The 19,131-nt window shown below is 38.9% G+C and overlaps 2 protein-coding genes across 11 annotated transcripts in view; both read right to left on the reverse strand.

The window, feature by feature from the left end:
* The window catches only part of LOC119551941 (sorbin and SH3 domain-containing protein 1), a 32,950-nt gene extending 30,344 nt beyond the window's left edge, over positions 1–2,606 (reverse strand). For 2 of the 9 annotated variants that reach the window (XM_037861630.1, XM_037861614.1), the window contains exon 1: positions 1–1,763. This exon is cut by the window's left edge and continues 6,100 nt beyond it. The gene's annotated coding sequence lies outside the window, so the exon portion shown is untranslated. Of the gene's footprint in view, positions 1,854–2,487 lie in introns of those variants that run through there. The other 7 variants (XM_037861628.1, XM_037861629.1, XM_037861606.1 and 4 more) reach the window with 7 other exon arrangements.
* Positions 2,607–10,616: 8,010 nt separating this feature from the next.
* Positions 10,617–16,058, reverse strand: LOC119551945. 2 transcript variants are annotated; one of them, XM_037861634.1, is made up of 5 exons: positions 14,590–14,640; positions 13,372–13,923; positions 13,134–13,296; positions 12,312–12,618; positions 10,618–11,682 (listed from the first exon to the last, which is right to left on the reverse strand). In XM_037861634.1, exons 2-5 carry the CDS (start codon positions 13,477–13,479, stop codon positions 10,860–10,862), a joined length of 1,401 nt encoding a protein of 466 aa, XP_037717562.1. In that variant the 5' UTR covers positions 13,480–13,923; positions 14,590–14,640; the 3' UTR covers positions 10,618–10,859. The 2 variants fall into 2 exon arrangements, with proteins under 2 accessions (XP_037717563.1, XP_037717562.1); XM_037861635.1 differs by lacking the exons at positions 13,372–13,923; positions 14,590–14,640 and adding an exon at positions 15,919–16,058 and having other exon boundaries at positions 10,617–11,682.
* Between the last annotated feature and the right edge of the window lie 3,073 nt (positions 16,059–19,131).

Consider the following 19,131-nt stretch of genomic DNA (forward strand, 5'->3'; position numbering starts at 1 on the left):
CACAGTGGCAAGTATTTGAAAAATATACACACAGAAAGGAAAATGGGGAAAATTCATAACCATGCTCATTTTCGTTTTCAAAATACATACAGGGAAAACAGAAAAAATAGAGAGAGTGGGAAAAACAGAGAGAGTTTAAGAGTGTTCTGGGAGAAATGTGCAAAACCAAAACAGAATGCAGGGTATTCCAAAGACCCCATAAAAATACCCAAGAGACCGAAAAAACAACAAAATGACTTCTAGGTCAATGCAATTTCCACAAGCCAAACAAACTCATAAACTGAAATCATGAGAAACGTATCCTACGTTTCGAAAATATATTTGGCGCATCCATAAATATTAGAATATTCTTTTGGAACACGTACGTAATTTGTTTGTGGAATTTAAGCTAAAGCATATATGCTTTCGAAAATAAATTTTTTTAAATGTCACGAACACATTTTTGTGACTTAAATATCAGTTGATAAATGCTCAAGAATGAAAGATGTCAGATATTAAGGGAAAATAAATTATTTAGAGGTCAGTTAAAATCAGAAAAACTATCATTAGGCAATTTAGGAATGTTAAGTATTTCATATTTGAAGAGTTTAAGTGTTTGATTTAGGACAAAAGCTGCCTTGCAATATGCCCAAAAAAAACAAATGCAGGGCATTGAAGAAGAGAACTCAATACGGAAATAGTTTGCCACAGTTCGAGTTTGCCTATATCTTCTCCCCAACGTGTGTGTGTGTGCAAGTGTATCTGATGAGTCTGCGCCGGCTGTGTATCTATATACAACTTATGGCATTTTCAAGATATTTTTCGTGCGTAATTTCTTTGATTTCTGTGGTCACAAGTCTCTGCCTGCGCTGTACTCTTGAATAATTGTAGGAGCATATATCCACGCGTATAGGGTATATATATAGATCTTGCATGTATCATCCCAGTGGGCCATGCGGTTAGTAGTATTTCGCTTTTATTTTTAAAGGTACTTAATGGCTTTCAATTTCTCTTGTTCTGTCTGGCCTCTCCATCAACTTCCTCATCCCAGAAAAAAGTAAACTGAAGTGATTTCAGTGGGTCTGTCAGGTGCCAGACGACCCATGCACGTGATGTGATGGGGTTTTTGAGCCCGGGCATTATGCAATTTCTGCACTGGGTGACAGGCACTGGGTTCCCAATTAGGAACTACTAAAACGATCACTTCCCCCAGACAGAACCCACACTTAGTAGTAATGTATGTATTCTCAATTGGTTTCGGTTTCCGTTTGAGTTTCGTTTTGGGCCTCGTTAAGTCGCCCGAATCACTGACGTACACCCAAGTAGCCGCTATCTATATCTATGAGGAACCGTTGTGGTGGCTTCTATTTTTCTATATTTCTTGCCCCGTAATATCAACAAATACGAATTTGATTTCTCTGACTCGCTTTATTTGCTGTAGAACATCGCACATTTTAGTTATCTTTTCTGGGCTATCGCTGATAAATTTTGCATTTCTTGATAAAGAAAATGTTTTGCTTTCAATGGAATCGAGGTTGCTTGGCTCAATGCAGTGAGGTGAAGTATGCTTCTTGGAAATTGATTAAAGATGGGACTTTTAATGCTAAAAAAGCATAGAGGGGGTCATCAAAAGAAGTCTCTCATTGAGATTTAGTTCAACAAGTTGGCATGACAGAAGATCTAAGATATGATTTTCGCTTGGGAGATTCTTTGGGAATGAAGCATTCATTTTTTGCGGTTAAGACTTAGAATGTAATTGGTTTTTATTTCTTTTTTTGTAATAAAAATAGTTTACTGAGATTTTAATAAAAAGACTAGAAAAACTAATGGGTTTTTCTATCAGAATTACAATGATAACAATATTTGAGATATGAATTATGATATCATATGATTAGATCATAACTTTCAAAGTTTTCTAAATGTTTAACCTAATTTCTTTTGTAATTTTAATAATAACATTTTGATGGGTAATTTCATTGAACTTAAACGTTATTCCTCTCTTAATATTCCTTTCACTGAGTTCTTTACGATGTTTAAACTTTTGCCACACTCTCCATTCACTGAGCATTCACCATTTGTCATTTGTGTTTTTTCAGGGTATTCCGAGTGTTTGGCTGCCTGCCGATTTGTTGGCTTTGCACTTATGTTGTTTGGGGTATTTATGGGTATGGGTTCGAGATACATTCATACTCTCGGCTACAGATACAGATACAGATACAAATACAGATACACTGGGCTCTTCGCCTTTGTTGTTATTGCTGCTAATTAGCATAGGTTTTTGAGAGTCTTGGGGCTGTTTGCTTATTTATTTGGGCAGCGCCGAGCGATTTGTTCTCCCAAAACGAGTCGAGCACATGTCTGTTTTCCTCTCTCTCCCTACTTATTGTTTGTTTGCCTTTTACACAACACTCACACACACAGAGTATTAACACAAACAATCTGCTTAGTACATTAATTTATGAATCGCCCCACAAGAACATCGAACCCGCTCTGACGTCACGTTCTTACAATTTAATTCCCAATTAATCGCAAATCGTCGGCATCGGCGAAAAAGCCAAGAAGCGTTGCATCAAAGGCCGCGAACGTGAGCCAACTGAATTGCAAGTGCTACAAAGAAACCGCCGACGACCCCACTGTCTCCGCCGCACAGTGGGCCTCGTTCTGTTATCTCCGCGACACATTCTAAAATCGTATAATGATCTCAGTGCCTCGCATCCAAGTGCCAAAGGTGGCGCGTAATTGCCAATGTTTTTCGCTAATAACAGTAGTTCTATTAGGTTGATATAAACAAACACACTAACACTGTCCTATTGCGTCAGTTTTCACGGGTTTTCCCAGTCGCTTTTCCTTGGCCGAAGTTAACACACACCGACACACACAGAGGGAGTTAAATAAAGAAAAGCTAAACAAAAAACACAAACACGGGGGTCTATTTTTATTAGGGTGCAATCAATCGGCGACTCGAAAACCACAACTGGGGGTAAAAATCACTACAATTCCGGTGTCGAGTGTGTAGTGCAGTGTAATTTCCGATAGCTATACTATATCTATAGCCCTCGCTCTCGATCGACACAACGTCAAAGTCGAAGTTCTGGTGCCCAACTGAAGCCGAAGCTCCGAAAGCTCCCCCGTACACCTGGAAATACGCGACACAGGTAGCTGTTGTAGATAAGTTTCTGTTTCTGTTCCGACGAAGCCTTCAACTTTTGCTGATTCTGATGGTCGGCCATCTCGCTCTCGCACTGGAATCGATTGCAAATCGGCTTCCGACAGCTTCTAATTTGCTGGGCTCTTGGTATCGGACATTAGAAATGTTTTGGCACTGCGCCAATCCGTCGACAGCTGGAAGCAGCTTTCGATTTCTGGAATAAACAGAGGGCTCTCGACTTGCGGAGCAATTGGGAGTGCTGTTCTGGCTGGCTGCCATGAAATCATAAGCAAAATATAAACCTGATTAGATGGGAAAGTTAAGGTTAAACGGGTTGTTTTGAGTGCTTTGATACCCCCCACTTTCAAGGCATTGCAATTTGTTAAATGTTAATTGTAGAACAACTATTGTGTGTTTGGTTTACGTTATGTTTCCGGCAAGTTCTTCAGTTTATACATTTGTTTACCTATCTTGATTGTCTTGCCGTGCTGGAATTTTTGTAGATAGTTCAACTATTAAATAGAAATATTTGGAATTTCAAAGTCATTTCAACGAAAATAAGAGGGGGAATTAAACCTAATGGAAATATTTTTAAAGCATTTCTTCATTATAAAACTTAAACATTTAAGTGTAATGATACCACTAGATAACAGAAAAATCTCTAATGACTTTCAAAGTCAGTTGAAAATCTTTAAATCTTACTTGATATTTCTGTTCTATGACAACTTAAATTATATGATTATTTTTAAAAGTATTGCATACTTTTTGGTGTTTTTCTGTGATTTTTAATCAACCCTAATTTCATAATATTCGGAAAAACACCTATGCTTTTAATTTATGTTCACCATTCACAAGTTGTTCATCACTGCGGTTTTTACTAGTCTGTAACCACATATTGATCAAGATTTATTAGCAAATCATTACCACATTTTCCACTACTCTCTAATCACTGATTTGCCTTTGTTGTGGCATGATGTTAACTTATCGTACAACATAGGCCGACACAAATCAGGAAAAGATAAGAACATTTCGCACAGCAAACTTGAAAATGTTTATCAGTATTTATTCAAGCATTTGCTTTATGATTTATTTGAGAACTTGAAACGCAGAGCAACCCACGAATTATATAACCGAAACGTTTTCTAAAACAAAATTCTGAAGTCATTTCTTAGCAAAATAACAAATTCACGTTAATTGCATTGTCGAAAATTCCGTTTGTGCTGCTCTTTCAGATGCTGAATCACAATTCAATACTGAAATTCTGTTTATTGCCAAAAAGCCAGTCAGCTGCGTCAGCTGAGCAGCGGCAAAACGACTTTATAGATAGCCACAAACCGGCTGGCAAAATTATCATAATGATATAATGGCCAAGCGTCACAATGGTCAACGGTTTTGGAAAGGTTCGGTGGGGGTCGAACTGCGGGGGCGCTACCAGAAAAGTAAACCTGATGCCATTAGCAGGCCGCTTTAAGTCGAGCTTTTGGAGGTAAACACTGGACTAAATTAGCCGCAAATGGGAACAGAAACGGAGAGGAGGCTTTTAGTCGTTTTATGGTTTTTTAGCCATATTCATTCTCACATTATAGCATTTTATTATTCTCTTAATTTTTACAGGTACCTTATCATTTTACAAAAAAGGTTGTTTATAAATTAGCACTTGGAAATGTTAATTAAGGTGGCGAATTTGATCATATAGAAATTCTTTGAGCCTAATGAACATTCAAAATATTAAATATTTTAAATAAGGTTTTATAAACCAAAAGTCATTTCACCTACAAAATACGAAATACAGAAATTTTGCTTTTAATTTAAAAACAATTCTGCATTCACCTAAAAGTATGCTTCAAAAATTGTACTTAAAAGTAATTAGATACGGCCATAAATGCATTCTTGCTATGCAATACCAATAACCTTATCTTTCGTTATCAATAAATAGTTTGATAGTTAATGGAAAATTAACAACAAATATAATCATTTAAAAAAACTTAAATTATGTTGTAAAAAATTCCATAGGCGTATAACCACAGACAGATAAAAACTCAAAGAGGACCAAGAAAATATTAATTTTAATTCTTTTTTTCAGACCCCTTTGAACCCCAATTAGAAGGCGGAACCAGAAAACAAAAGCCCCTTAACCGCAACAATCGATCGCAATCACTCATTTATGCCCCCTGGCTAAGTAAAGTGACAAAATCCATTAAAATTGATACCCCACAAACAAATTGAGTAGCCGCACAGGGGCAATTTGGCCTAGGTAACCAGATACAGCGATATCCAACCACCCAAAATCTATGGATTGAGCTGGCCCAAAGGGCACCAATTGATTGAGGAGTGTTTCCCGAGCCAATGACCGCACTAAATTGAGTCACCACCGAATGATGACGATAATTTCGTTAAATCGTGTTCGAGTTATAAGTAAGTTGTCTTGGGACAAAGAACAGCTGGTGGTTAAAAATTTAGGCGAGGCCCTCAACTAGGTCGCCTTTCTTTTATAATCGATTGAAGTAAACAAAGAGCTTGTCGCTCTAAAAGGTTCTTGGTAACAATACCTATTGATTTCAGTCTATTTATAGCCATGCCAAAGTACTCAAGAAGGCATTTCCGATTTAATGTGAAATAAAATTTTGGTGTAAAGTGGTAGTAGAGCTCTTTAGACTTTTTAATGGTCTCATGAATGGCCGAGCCAGCCAGCCTAAATAATATTTTCTTAAACATTTTCTAGTTTGCGCCTGGCACCATCAGACTCGTTCCTTCTCGCTCTTTTAGTGTCTTTTTATCGCCTCTAGCAATTGACAATAACTTTTGTTTGTGTTTTGGCTGGGCAAATAAAAAACCCAAACACACACATGGGGTAATAACAAAAATTTTGACTTTTCGCCAGCTGAGGCTTATCAAAAATATAGCGTAGCGGTAAACAAAAGCAGAATAAATAGTAGTACATAGACAGTGTTCGCTATTTGCCTTGGCTTTCTTTCGGTTCGGCGATAGAAGAATGCCGAATTGAGAATTATAATTAATCGTGAGCCAGCTCGGGGAGTGCCGGACAGCCAATTGAATTACGAATTCCACTCGGGCTGACCCACTGGGGGCGAAATTAATTATAAAAAATATAATTTTCACTATTAAATCAAACCCGAATTCCGGGACATTCACAATACCGGCTTCATTTGCATGCACCACACACTCACAACACTGGCATCCGGTCATTAGAGACTTAATTGAACTGTGACCAACTGGGGGAAAAAGGGTTGCACTGTATAATTTAAAACAAATTATAAAGATATATATGCACAGACAGATCTAAATAAGGCGGTATTTGTGCCATTTTTGGGCTATGATTATCACCAGACGCACACAGGCAATGATTAACCCAAATTCGCTCTGCATTTGCCTATCAGCTGAATTTTAAATCGGAGACCATTCGATTGATTTAAATACGTAACGCAGCCCAGAAGGTATGACACTTTAAGTGGGTATACTGGGTCAATAGCGTCTTGGCCCAGTGACACGAAAAAAGGGCGCCAAACTCAAGCTCTGAACGGATTCTTTTTTTTTCGAATAGTGGGGCTTAGAATACGAATAAAACGGTCAACTCACTTTTTTGGCCTGATTGTATTACGTTCTTTTTTTTGCACCCAACGGTAGCTGGTAGTTAATACATTTCACGCGCCCGTTCTAAATGTTTATGGTTTATCTTTTTTTTCGCCACTGAACTTGACTGATCGCCCCGCAAAAAAAAGCTAGCAAAAATATATAGATTTTCGCTCGCGACAACTTGACTTGGCAAAACTTCTGTAGTAACTAAATCGCTGGGGGAATACGGTATCGTATCGTATAACACCGACACACCGAAGGCAAAAAGCACGCCAGCAGCAGGCAGAGCAAAAGCAGACCGAAAGCAGAGCACGAGCAGAGCAAAAGCAGCGCAGCAGCAGCAGCGCAGAGAGCAAAAGTCGCCTGTTGATTAGAGACTTGTTGCTGGTTCTGCCTCAGCCTCAGCCTCTGCCGGCGTCTGCGTCTGCGTCGACAGCGACGTCGGCGTCGAGTGGTGGGTGAGGACTGAGGACTGGTCGCTGTTTGCACTGGTAGTTGTAGTTGTAGCCGGCTTAGAGCCGTGACTTGTTGATGTTTTGCCATGGCGATACCCGGTATTCGAGGGTCCCAAGGGAGTATTGGTCTCGTAGTTCGAAGTGGAAGTGGGCACAGCACAGAAATTCATTTATTATCAAGGGTGCCACAGAAAAGATATCTTTGTAAATTATTTTAAAATCCTACGGATACCCAGTAATCGAGGGAAGTGAAAGTGAGCACAATTCAGAAATTCATTTATAATCAAGGGCGCCACAGAGATTCCTTATAAAGGTGTCCCGAAGTACACAACAATATATTTTAAAAATACATCCTTGTATCTTTTAAAACCCTTCTGATTGCCGTTAAAGACTTTAATCTTAAAGGAAAAATTTTTCATCATTGAAAAAGTATCATTTAATTGAAAAGAAACACATTATAAATATTCTTCGCATCACTAAAATAGGTTATATATATTTATCATCCAATATAATATCTTATAAAGGTGTCCCAAAGTATTCAACAATATATTTTAAAAATACATCTTTGTATATTTTAGAACCGTACTGATTGCGGTTAAAGACTTTAATTTTGAAGGAAAGATTCATTTTCCATACTTAACCTTACAATGTTTTTAAGTATCATTGAAAAAGTATCATTTAATTGAAAAGAAACACATTATAAATATTCTTCGCAATCCTGAAATAAGGTATATACTTTTATCATACAATATAATATCTGTCGGTATATTTGATAGGTTGATATTCATGGTACTAGTACTTTAAATTCCCATATAAGACTTAGTTTTATAAACAATGTTTTATGTATTATTGAAAAAAAGTATCTTCGCATCACTAAAGTAAGGTATATATTTTTATCATCCAAAATAATAACTGTCGTTTTATTTGATAGGTTGATATTCATGGTACTAGTACTTAAAATTCCCATATAAGTCTTAGTTTTATAAACAATACTTTTATCATAAAAAAAAATATAAAAAAATGTCATTTTATTTAAGAACATATGCACCAAATGAAGGTTCAATATCAAATTTTATAAAAATCATTCCATAAATATTTTTTTTTTATCACACAACGAACATCAAGGGTATTCCAAGACCCGTACCCCTAAATTTCTGTTATTCTCGGTGACTTTGTCGTCGTTGCTCCCCCGATTTGCGTTCTGCGTTCGGCGGGCACGAACCACAGATCCGATATTTTTCAAATTTGTATGCATAAATTCACACACAAATGCACAGCGAGGGTCGGGGGGTCAGTTTGAGTGGGGGCGCAGCAGGGCAGGGGTGGCGGTGGCCAGGGGAAAGGGGGGCCAGTAAGAACGGAGAGGCCTGGCCAGCAAACAGAACAAAAGAATCCAATCATTGTCAGTGCATTGTGCCGCCGCATGTGCGCATCTGGTTTAGGGCAGCGGCAGAAGCTGCGACTGAACTACAACTGGAATCGGAACTGGGACTCTTGTGGATGGGGCTATATCACTCATGCTATATAGTCACTGCTGGACGGGCACAGACATATGTCTGGAGTGGAGGCACTCGATGAATGACGATGACGACATAGCGGGTGGCAGTGCATGTGGCCAGAGGGAGAGTTTTGAGTTCTCAGTTTCTAGTCGATAAGGGAAATGTTTTCAGATTTCCAGAAAGTGATAAATATATATTTTTTTAATTGACCAACACTTTGATATCACCCCTAACCTCAGCTGTAAGTCATAAATGTATACACGCATATCACCGCCTAATTATATTCTGTAGAAAATAATATTAGTATTTAACTAAAGTCATTAAAAAAATATATTTCATCACTATACTTAGACATTCTCTAAAGATAATTGTGTGAAACAGACTTGTCAATTATTTTTACTACCATATAAGCTTATTTTAGGTAATATATTTCTGTAAATACCTTTAGTAGGTCATAACACCCACATATTTTAAAAACTTTCCTATACCAATTAACAACTTCTGGAGCGCCACTCGCATTGTATGTTGACTTTTAGTTGGTTTTTACGTTTTTGCCGGCTTAGGCAGTGACCACTCATTGAGCCCCCTTCCGTTAAGCGGGGGTCTTACCTCCCCCGAATTGCCTGATTCCCGGGACCCCCTCCACCACCATGTCCCCCCTCCCCCTCCCCCGCCTGTCACACTCCGCCGTAAACACATAATGCCAGCGTCATTGTCATCGGCGCGTCGTTCGCGTCGTCAAGCTCCAACAGATGGACAGGGGCGCTGTCAAGGGGGTTAAATGAGGGAGAGGGGCTTGGAAGGGGGTGCCTCGAAAGGGGGAAGGTCCCTGAAAGGGGTTCGTTTTGAAATGGTTTGGCGTGCACTGTTAGTTATTATTTTTCCAATACCATTTGCGAGGGAGCGAGCTGTTTTCTGCTGTGTTCTTTTCCCACTAAACAGTTTATGGTTTTGTTTTCGTTTATGCAGGGGCAGGTTTTATGAATAAGAGGAATACAACTTTCCATTTAGGGTAAACTTATTAGCAAACTCTTCTACTAACTAGAGTTGGTATACTGAAATATACGGAATAAATCGTTTCTATTTTTAAGACCTAGGAATCACTACTTAGAGAATGGTTTATGATGCACAATTGACGGGTATATTTAAATTCATATTCTTATAATAATATATTTAATAACTAATCTTAAGAACGAATTTATCAAAACAAATATCTTATAGAAGCTAATCTTTTTAAAGTTTTGGAAGATTACGTATAGTGTACTTGGAACACCAATGTGTTAATTTTCGTAAAACGGAATTTTTACTCTCCAGGGAGCCACAAAAATGTAGAACATATGTATGTTTAGACCCCTAAAAGTGTTCGGCAGTGATAAAAAGTCCCTAGAGAATACTTGTCAGGAATTTTTTTGATTGGTTGGTCTGATTTGTGTGACATCAGCAATTAGGGGAGGAAATGTTACCGTATAGTTGTTTATGAACTGGACTTTATTAGTTTTGCGTTGGTCGTCATCGAGCCCATGATGTTTAATAAATTCAATTATTTTACACGGTGTTAGTGAAGGCAGGCAGGATGCGGTTAGCTATGGGACTTGCTGTAATAAAAGCCACCCCCTATGGCTCACCTGTTGTTCCATTTTCGACCACCTGTGGGTTTTCAAAGGGGGTTCCGCACTTCCGGCAAGTTTTCGCTTGATTCCCCGTCCCCGCACTGAAAGTGAAATATGGCAAGTTCTGACCTCCGCGAAAAATACCTTGCTATATCCAAACTGCTCACCTGCTCAGGGCCAAAATCAAAGGACCTCGCTCCCGCTGAGCCTGGAGCACTTGGAGCAGTTGGGCGTCGTTCAGCGGGACATCCTTCAGTCGCAGCGATGACTAAAGGGTTTGGGGTGGTAATACATATATAAAGAAATGGAAACCAAACACTTTGGATTACATCACAAATCACTTAAAGCACGATTTATTACGGCATAACACTTAGAGGCGAACAGCTAGCACTTATATTCTAATTTGTCGTACACTCTTGGCAACTTTGGGAGCCGGAATCGCAGGCTCCTTGCTCCTTCGCAGCGAGCAGAATTTTAGCATGTCGACGGGCGGAGGCCACGAGATCAACTGACCAGAGAGATCTCTGGTTTTTTTAGGGGGCGTCTGTCGAAGATCGAACCACAGATTGCAGGGCTACACCAGATCGCAGATGCCGCGGTTTAGGAAAACCTCGAGGCACGTGTTGTCCACTCGATCGAAGAGCAGCGAGCCAAATCTCCGGGCCGTATAGTCGACGATCAGCACCATCTTGCAGTTGATGCACTTGTCACGATAGTGGAACAGTAATCCCACCGTGGGATGGACCATATGATCGGCGAAACCAGGGGCAGATCGATAAACCTGGTGATTGCCCATCTCCACAATGGCTCGGGCATTGACCACCACCTTGCTCCTTACATACGCGGGCAGGACCTCCAGGGTCCTCCTGACCTTGGACTGGGTGTACAGCAGCCTATTGAGCACATGGGCGGGGGCGTTGAAGGTGTCGTTGCTGTCCCGCCGGTGGAAGAAGACGTTGCGGAAGACGAAGCCCGCGGTGCGTCCCTCGTCGCACTGGCGCAGGTAATCCGCCAGAGAATTGTGCTTCAGCGGCATCACTACCTCGTCCAGGTCCACCACCGCCGCATACCGGAAGTTATCCACCACATTGGCCCGGTAGACGCAGTCATTGAACTGCGCCACTATGCCGGCGTAGTGGAGATCCTTCAGGTGGGCCTGGACATTCCACTCGAAGACATCGGCCAGCCCGATCCGCTGGTAGTGCTCCAGCACGCGACGCACCTCCTCGGTGGCCTCCACGTAGTAGAAGTAGAAGTGGGTGGCGCCCTGCAGACGGTACATCTCCACGAACTCCACCAGGCGGAGCACATTCGAGTAGTTCTCCTGCAGAGGACCAACGCACACGGAGATCGCGGGACGGGATCGGCCAAACAAGTTGGTCATGTTGCGGGGATAACTAGGGAAGTACATAAAAAAATAGTTAAACAGGGTAGCCAAAACTAAAATTACAGTTTAAAATTTTAAAACTACTTAAGCCAACCAATTGATTATTTTAAATTAATTCTTGATTAATTAAGACAAAAGAGTACACTCCAATTTCTGGTTATTAGAATAAAACTCTTTAGCAAGAAAGGCAAAAATTAGAGATTTCTAAAGGAGTTGTTCAATATAATTAAGTTCGTGATCTACCCACTACTTATCAAATCCCACAAAACTTACAAATCGAACAACATTGTCATTTATAAGTCGTTCTTAAATACTAATTAAGATGTATCTAATGTAATAAAACTTTTAGCCATGTAATAATGTAATAAAACTCTGAGCTGTAAAAAAAAACTAATCTATCATCTAAGGCGAGCTGAAGGACTTCTGCTGGTTAAAAAACCCTCTGAAAGCTTGCACTTCTAACATCTTATGGTTAGATAATAATTACTATAATTTACTGGAAATTATAAGTAATGTATAACATTTAAAGAAAGTTAAGCTATAGGGAAATTCGAGACATTGATGTTTGATTTATGAAGACCCAGTTATTAAAAATTAAACTGTAGATACTTGTTATGCATGATATAAAGCGTTCCTTACCTGATCTGAATAAAGGTTGGACTTAGATGACTCAGTCGGTTGGAGGCGTAGGCCAAGGCCACCGCCTGGGGAAGTCGCAGGGGGGCGCGGCGGGAGGCGTGCAGCGGACACATGACACTCCACGCCGCAAAGGTGTTGTTGTGCACATCGTGCATGGCCCCCGCCTCCTCGGCCACGATCTCTTGGCTGGTGAAGTCCGAGAAGCGCACGATGCAGTTCACCGAGGAGTCGCGCAGACGCTCCGGCAGAACGGCGAAGACACGAAGGGATCCTATGGTCATCTGCTCCTCATCCAGCCGGACATTCGCTACAAAAACATAAAAACAATGAGTTATCCGATTAAAATAATCAAAACTATTACCTCTGGGTCTTAGAAGTAATAAATTGGTTTTAAATGAAGTTACTAACTATTTCTATCTTACCTTCTAATTCATATTTATGAGAAGTTTTTAAATTAATGGACTTACAAATTCAAAAAATAACATTTTAAGCTCTAAGGCTTTTCTGTATTACAAAATTGATGATTTGGTGACCCCGATCTGTCATTAGTTTTCCGATATTCCTGTCTTCATTTCTTCGTCGTTCTAAACCCTAAGTTTTCTTATATTTCCTATAAAAATATATTATATTTCTAGCTTACCATGTGGACAAAGTAGCGGGCATAAGAATATAGACTAGTTAATGATAAACCAGGGTCACCAAAACAAAACAATATTGAATTCAGAAAAGAAACATGATTAAACTAACATCCTAGGAACTGAAGGATCATATTATCGAAGCTCACAGGATAATACATTTTCCCATCGTCTATTACCGTCTTACCTATAATATCCGTCCTGACATCGAAGTATGCCGAGTATATTTCATGTCTGAGCGTGGTGTTGCCTATCCTGCGCCAACTGTTGCTGTAGTCCCAGTGCGGATTTGGCCTCTCGAAGATCAACTGACGCTGCGTTTTGGCCAGATCCTCGCGCAGCCGTTCGTTCTGCAAGAAAAGAGGGGCCAAAGGATGAGTCAGGGGATCCCTAAAGGACTAAAAAAAATATTCCACCACACTCACAAGGCTCGAGCGCATGGATATGTAGACCAGGACGAGCATGGCGGTGGCCACCAGGGCGGACAGCGCGAAGTACACATGCTGGAAGCGGTTCTCCTGGACGACAAGCATTTTTCGAGTGGGGGAGACACAGCGCTCGGGACTCCGCTCCTCAGGAATCGCCGACGGCAACTGAACTAAACCTGTTTATTTATTTTCTAGCTGCGCGCTGCGTTAACGCCGACCGAGAAGCCGACGTCTTGGGTCTCGGCTCTACGGATTCTCGGACTTGGGGTCTCTTCAGGCCACCCCAAGCGGCTCCTGTTGCTTATTTGCTTAGTGCTCTTGATGGCCGGCCATCGATTAGCGATAGCACGTGTGTGTAGTTGTTGCTGATTTTCTGTGGGGGCGTCCCTACAGTGTCATCACCGCCGACTGCCACTGCGAATGCCGCCCGTCCTCGGCATTCTTTGGCCACCACCCCAATGACCGACCCAGCCACAAGTTCACTTGGCGCCCCACAATACGCAAATAATTATGGCTCACTCACACTGGGAGAAAATAGATACGATTGGCCTTTGGTGATAAAGTGATAAATCAAAGCGCTTAATCCCTCAAGTCAACGGAGAATCCACTTTTATCAAAAATAAACTGTTTATATTATATTTGATATATGAAATGCACTGATTCTTAGTATAATATAATATTATTTGATACCATTGAGTTTTTTTCTTCTAAGCTAAAAATTACTTTTATTATTATTATTATTTTTCTGACTTATACCAGGGGTATCTTATGGATTTGTAGGCTCCTTGGTATGGTATTCGTTGAATATATCACTTTTGATGTGCAAAAATATGAGAGTCAAATCTTGGTATTATTAAATATTTTTTGATAAAGATGAGTTTATTCCTTCTTTAATATCATTAACGTGATCTTTAATATGGTAATCGGTGTCGTAGTACTCGTAGATTTTACAAGTCTTGAGTTCGGTGGTTTACTTATATTATAAAGTGTCAGCCAACTTAAAAGTCAAGATAGGTAAGGACCTAACTAACTAAGTGGAACTAGATATGGGTTTTTTTTAATAATCAAAATTTTCACTGGCAACAAAATCACATCTCTGATCTCCTCTTATCACATAAACAAAATAGATAAACTTCCATCGACCGTAACCCTTTGGATAGCCCTAATTTCCAAGGATTAAATGCATATTGAGGAGTTTTTCCGCCGTGCACTAACGAGGGGGTGGGGAAAGCGCTTTCCCGCTTTTCTCCAGGACGCGTATGCAACAAGTTAATCAACGCACGCCTCGCATCAAACTGGCGCCTCAGTCCACAAGCGCTGTCATCAAATGGCGGCACTCACCGGCAGCGCGGCAACTGCGCATTAGCAGCGCGGCGGCAGAGCTTCGAGGGCCTTGTAAGAGTACTCCCTGCCCCCAAAAGTGGGCGGTGGGTGGCGTGGAACTGTGGGTGAAGGGTGGTGGGAGGTGGTTGAATGGGTCGTGGGTGGTGGGGGGACTTAATAAATTGTACGCTTGTCTCCCGATTGGAGTGTCCATGTCCATGTCTGCCGGTTCGAGTGAGTCAGCGCCGCTTTTCCATGCTATTTTTAAGTTAATACGGCCAACATCCTCCACTTTTATTATCGAGAATGAAAATATATCAATTATACATAGCCACATGCCAGCACACACAGACGCGCTTTCCTTTTATTCGGACACATGTTTATGTATAATTGCCACATTTAATACATTCGTCTTGGGCAGGGGAATCGAAAGTGAACGCAGGCGTTGACCACTTGATGCTTCGGCTAAAATGATTTTAGCACAGTGGGCCAATTTTCTAATACTATACGGAAATTTGAAGATAATATCTTGACGTTCCCGAATTTGTTTATTTTTTATGCATGGCTTAGATACAAATTTGCTTCAAGCTTAATGCGTTTTTTAGGTCTACAGTACTCGTACTTATATGTCTAAGTCTATACAAACCAAAAATTGAATTTATTTTTAGAGATTTCCGAGAGAGATTATATTTTAATTTACCAAACATTTTATTACTTTTGATATTTATTTTTGTTTATTATAGAATTCTACTTTTAAAGAATAACATTTTTTGATTGCTACTATTTTTGAGCATGTATATTATAAGAGAAGTGCTGATGTACATCTAACACGTTTTTTATATATATTATTTTCCAGAAATCATGTCCACAAGAAACGGAACCAAAGTTATGTTGTTTCGGGAAAATTGCATAATAATATGAAATTATAGAATGTTCAAAGAATTACCTAAGGTTTCACATTTAATTTAAGCAATTTAGGCAACACATTTAACTTTTTTCCATAAAACCTAACACACTGTGCATGTATTTTTCACATTTTTCCTTCACAGCATTTTCACATGAAAACACCATGTTTATTTAGGTATGCATTTATTTTATTTCGTGCTACCCAAAGCGAAATATTAATTATTCAAACCATTAAGTACGCTAAGGAGCTCCGGATGTGTTTTTGACAGAGCCTATTTGTAGCTAATAGAATGGAATCTAATTTGTCACACTCACTTGTAGGAATTTATAACTGACGAGAAGGAAAATATACACGAAGAAGACCAGAAAGGCGAAATGCGTCACCTTTGGTCGCTGCCAGAAGGAAATCCGACGCATTTTCCCAACAGCAGGAAAATCACGGAACCAAAAAATACACGAACTATAATCCAAACGGAATGGAACTAAACTGAAGCATAGTGCGCCTGCCTGCCGATGAGTTCCCAGTCTTTATCAGCATGGTCTCATTGATAAGATGTGCTATCTCCGGAATTGATACCCACCTACAAACCAAAAGTTGTGTTGCTCAGGTAGCGAACACGCTCTCAGATAGTTTTTGGAGACTTATTATACCAATGTAGAAACCTTAATAGACTTGCCAGTGTTTTTTCTTTTACTAAGCATATTTATAGATAAAACCGTTTAGTGGGGGAAAAACAAGACAATTATACCAAACAACACTTAGTTGCAGCCAACAAATTGTACATCAAGTTTATTAGGTTTATAAATAGAGCAAACGTTTAATTAAGCAGGCGATGATATATTTCTTCAAAGGAATTATTTGTTTGGTTCCTTTCATGTTTATCTATCTTTTGTTGATCGAATTTGTAAAGTTATAATGATATATATCTTTAATAATATATTAAGTTTAACAGCAAAGTATAAAAGAAATTAAGCTAACCATATTATTTGTGTTTTTCATTTGAACTATACTCAACAATTTTTTATTTGGTTAAATTATATTTTTATCCCACTAAGTAAAACATATATAGCTTTAAAAGTTTACAAACCAATTAAGTTTTAAAAAATCTCCCATATTTTTAAGGAACCCTCGCCCCCTGCAGCTGCACCTTTAGCTCATCCTCAGCCCGCATACTGCCAGTAGTCAAATCATGCCCAATTGATGATCCCACAAGAGTCCTAAATGAAATTAAATGCAACCAGCATAACTGAACTACCAGTAGCTGGCAAACTGACACGGGAGCTGGCATAAAACCACCCTAATGTTATTATACCCCTGCCCAAATACAAATCCAAATCCAAGTGCTTTGTTATCAGTTCTTTGAGAAAACCTTTGGGTGAACACCTTTCATGGAGAATTTTCGCCGAAGGACCAAAAGAAACCCCCAGGAGCGTGAGAAAGCGAACGAGAGAAATCTTGACTAATTACTATGCACTCAACTGGTAGCACTAGATCAGTTCGGTTCCCATAAGGCAAAGTCGTTCGAACTGGGGGTGACATAACTCGATAACCCGGTAACCCTCCACCGGGAATCGGAATCCAGAGCCAAGAAGTAGAAGTAAAGCGATCTCGGGGACAGTGCTGAAATACCAGCATAAAAATGAAAAAACCATTTCCAATTCAATTCATTCCTTGAGCCTAACCCTCGTTTTATTATTGTTATGGCCCAACGGCACGCACCCGGTTCTCGGTTCCCAAGTATCCAGAATCGTACCCCCATCCAATATTTTTTCATTCCCCCTCTGCGGGCACGCCTGCGTCATGCGAAAGTATTTCCAACAGTTAACGATGGTGGTGTTTTGGTGGTGGATTTTCAGCACAGTATAAAAGACCGATCGGATCAGCATTACGGCACAGTTCAGTCTGAAGTTTCAAAGAGCTACGACATCGGTCTCAAAGATCGCTGAGCCGCCACCATTTTTGTGTGGCGGCGTTAGCCGTTCATTTAAGTACGTTCGTTAATTAAAAACTATATCACAATTGAAAAGTTCTTCGAACGAAATCTGTAAGTACTAAGAGATTTGTGAAAGTGCTCGAATTATAAATAACATCAGCTTGTTTCCCTATCTCAGGAATTCACGCACTAAGCTATAGTTAAACTGCTTGTCACCAAAAAACACTTAAAGCTCACAACAGTATATAACTTTGGTTGTGATAAAAGCAACAGGAAATAGATTAAAGATCAAACTCAGACTCAACTAGTAAACAGAAAACCCACGAGTCACCATAAAACCAATATTAGTTCCGACAGCACTAAAACATTATAGCAAATATGTGTAATTTCCAAAAAATTGATAAAAAGGAGAAATTGTGTGGAAATGAAGGCCTTCAAAATTGTGTTTTATGCAAAGCAACAAAGAAGAGTCCCCCGGCAACATGCGTTAAAGAAATATATTTGAGAAGTATCATTTTAAAATGATATACATATCAACATTTGAGAGCAGCAACAACACTCAACACGACGTCCACCAATACTACAAGAACACAAAAAATATGGAAATTTCTTATGAGCTTATTTAGGATTGGAATTTGATGCAAGAAAATCTACGAGCAGGGATATGTTCCATTAAAAAAACTCAAAAATTAAGTTCCAAAATAGGCATTTCATCATGATCAACCCAATACCAACAAAAGTATATATCTTCCAAAAATTCTATATAGAACCTAACTACAAACTTAAAATCAAGTTTAGTTTAAAATGTATTTGTGCCTTTTTAGTTTCCTTTTTTTTTTTGTTGACGTTTTTTGTTAAATCAATTTGAAAGCTATAAATTTGTTGGTCTAACAATATCCTTGATGAAGGTTTCCATTTTAAATAATTCTAAAGTAAAAGAAGAACCATTAGGAAAGTTTTCTCAATGTATATTGCCAATAGCGAAGCGTGTTTTTGTTAAAAAATGATTGTTTTATAAATGAGGTTCCCCGAGCTCTACTTCCATTTCTTCATTTCTGATTTTGTTTTCATTGATCGAAACGTTATGTTCTGTGATTATTATTTTTTTAAGAGTTTGTGTACTTTTTTTTCTCTTTTTACTGCTTTGTTTTTAGGATACTTGCGTGATTTTTTCGGTTTATTATTTCGAAATTGGTAAGTACTTTACTTTTATTATTTTGCTTTAGTTTTTTTACGTATTATTTTAGTTTACATTTTTTTTTTAATTTTGTTTTGCGACCACTTACGTTTTTTAAGTATTTGTTTTGTTATTTATTTCATAAATTATAGTATTTTTCAAAATTGTATAATTTTTTATTTTCTATTTCGATTTTTAATGTTAAACAAGTTTAAAATTTTAAGTTTCAGTTTTATTTAATCATAATTTTTTATATTTCCATTTTTTATTTATTTTGTGATTTATTTCAGTAAATTTTAATGGTTTTTGATTTATTTGATAACTTTGTTTTGATGTTACATTTTTGTATTTTATAAAATCAATGTCTATGGTATTTTGATTGTTTTGTATAAAAGTTTTTATTTTTTCCTTTTCATT

This window comes from Drosophila subpulchrella, chromosome 2R, assembly GCF_014743375.2.
Source record: "Drosophila subpulchrella strain 33 F10 #4 breed RU33 chromosome 2R, RU_Dsub_v1.1 Primary Assembly, whole genome shotgun sequence".
In the NCBI taxonomy this organism is placed as follows: Eukaryota; Metazoa; Arthropoda; class Insecta; order Diptera; family Drosophilidae; genus Drosophila; species Drosophila subpulchrella.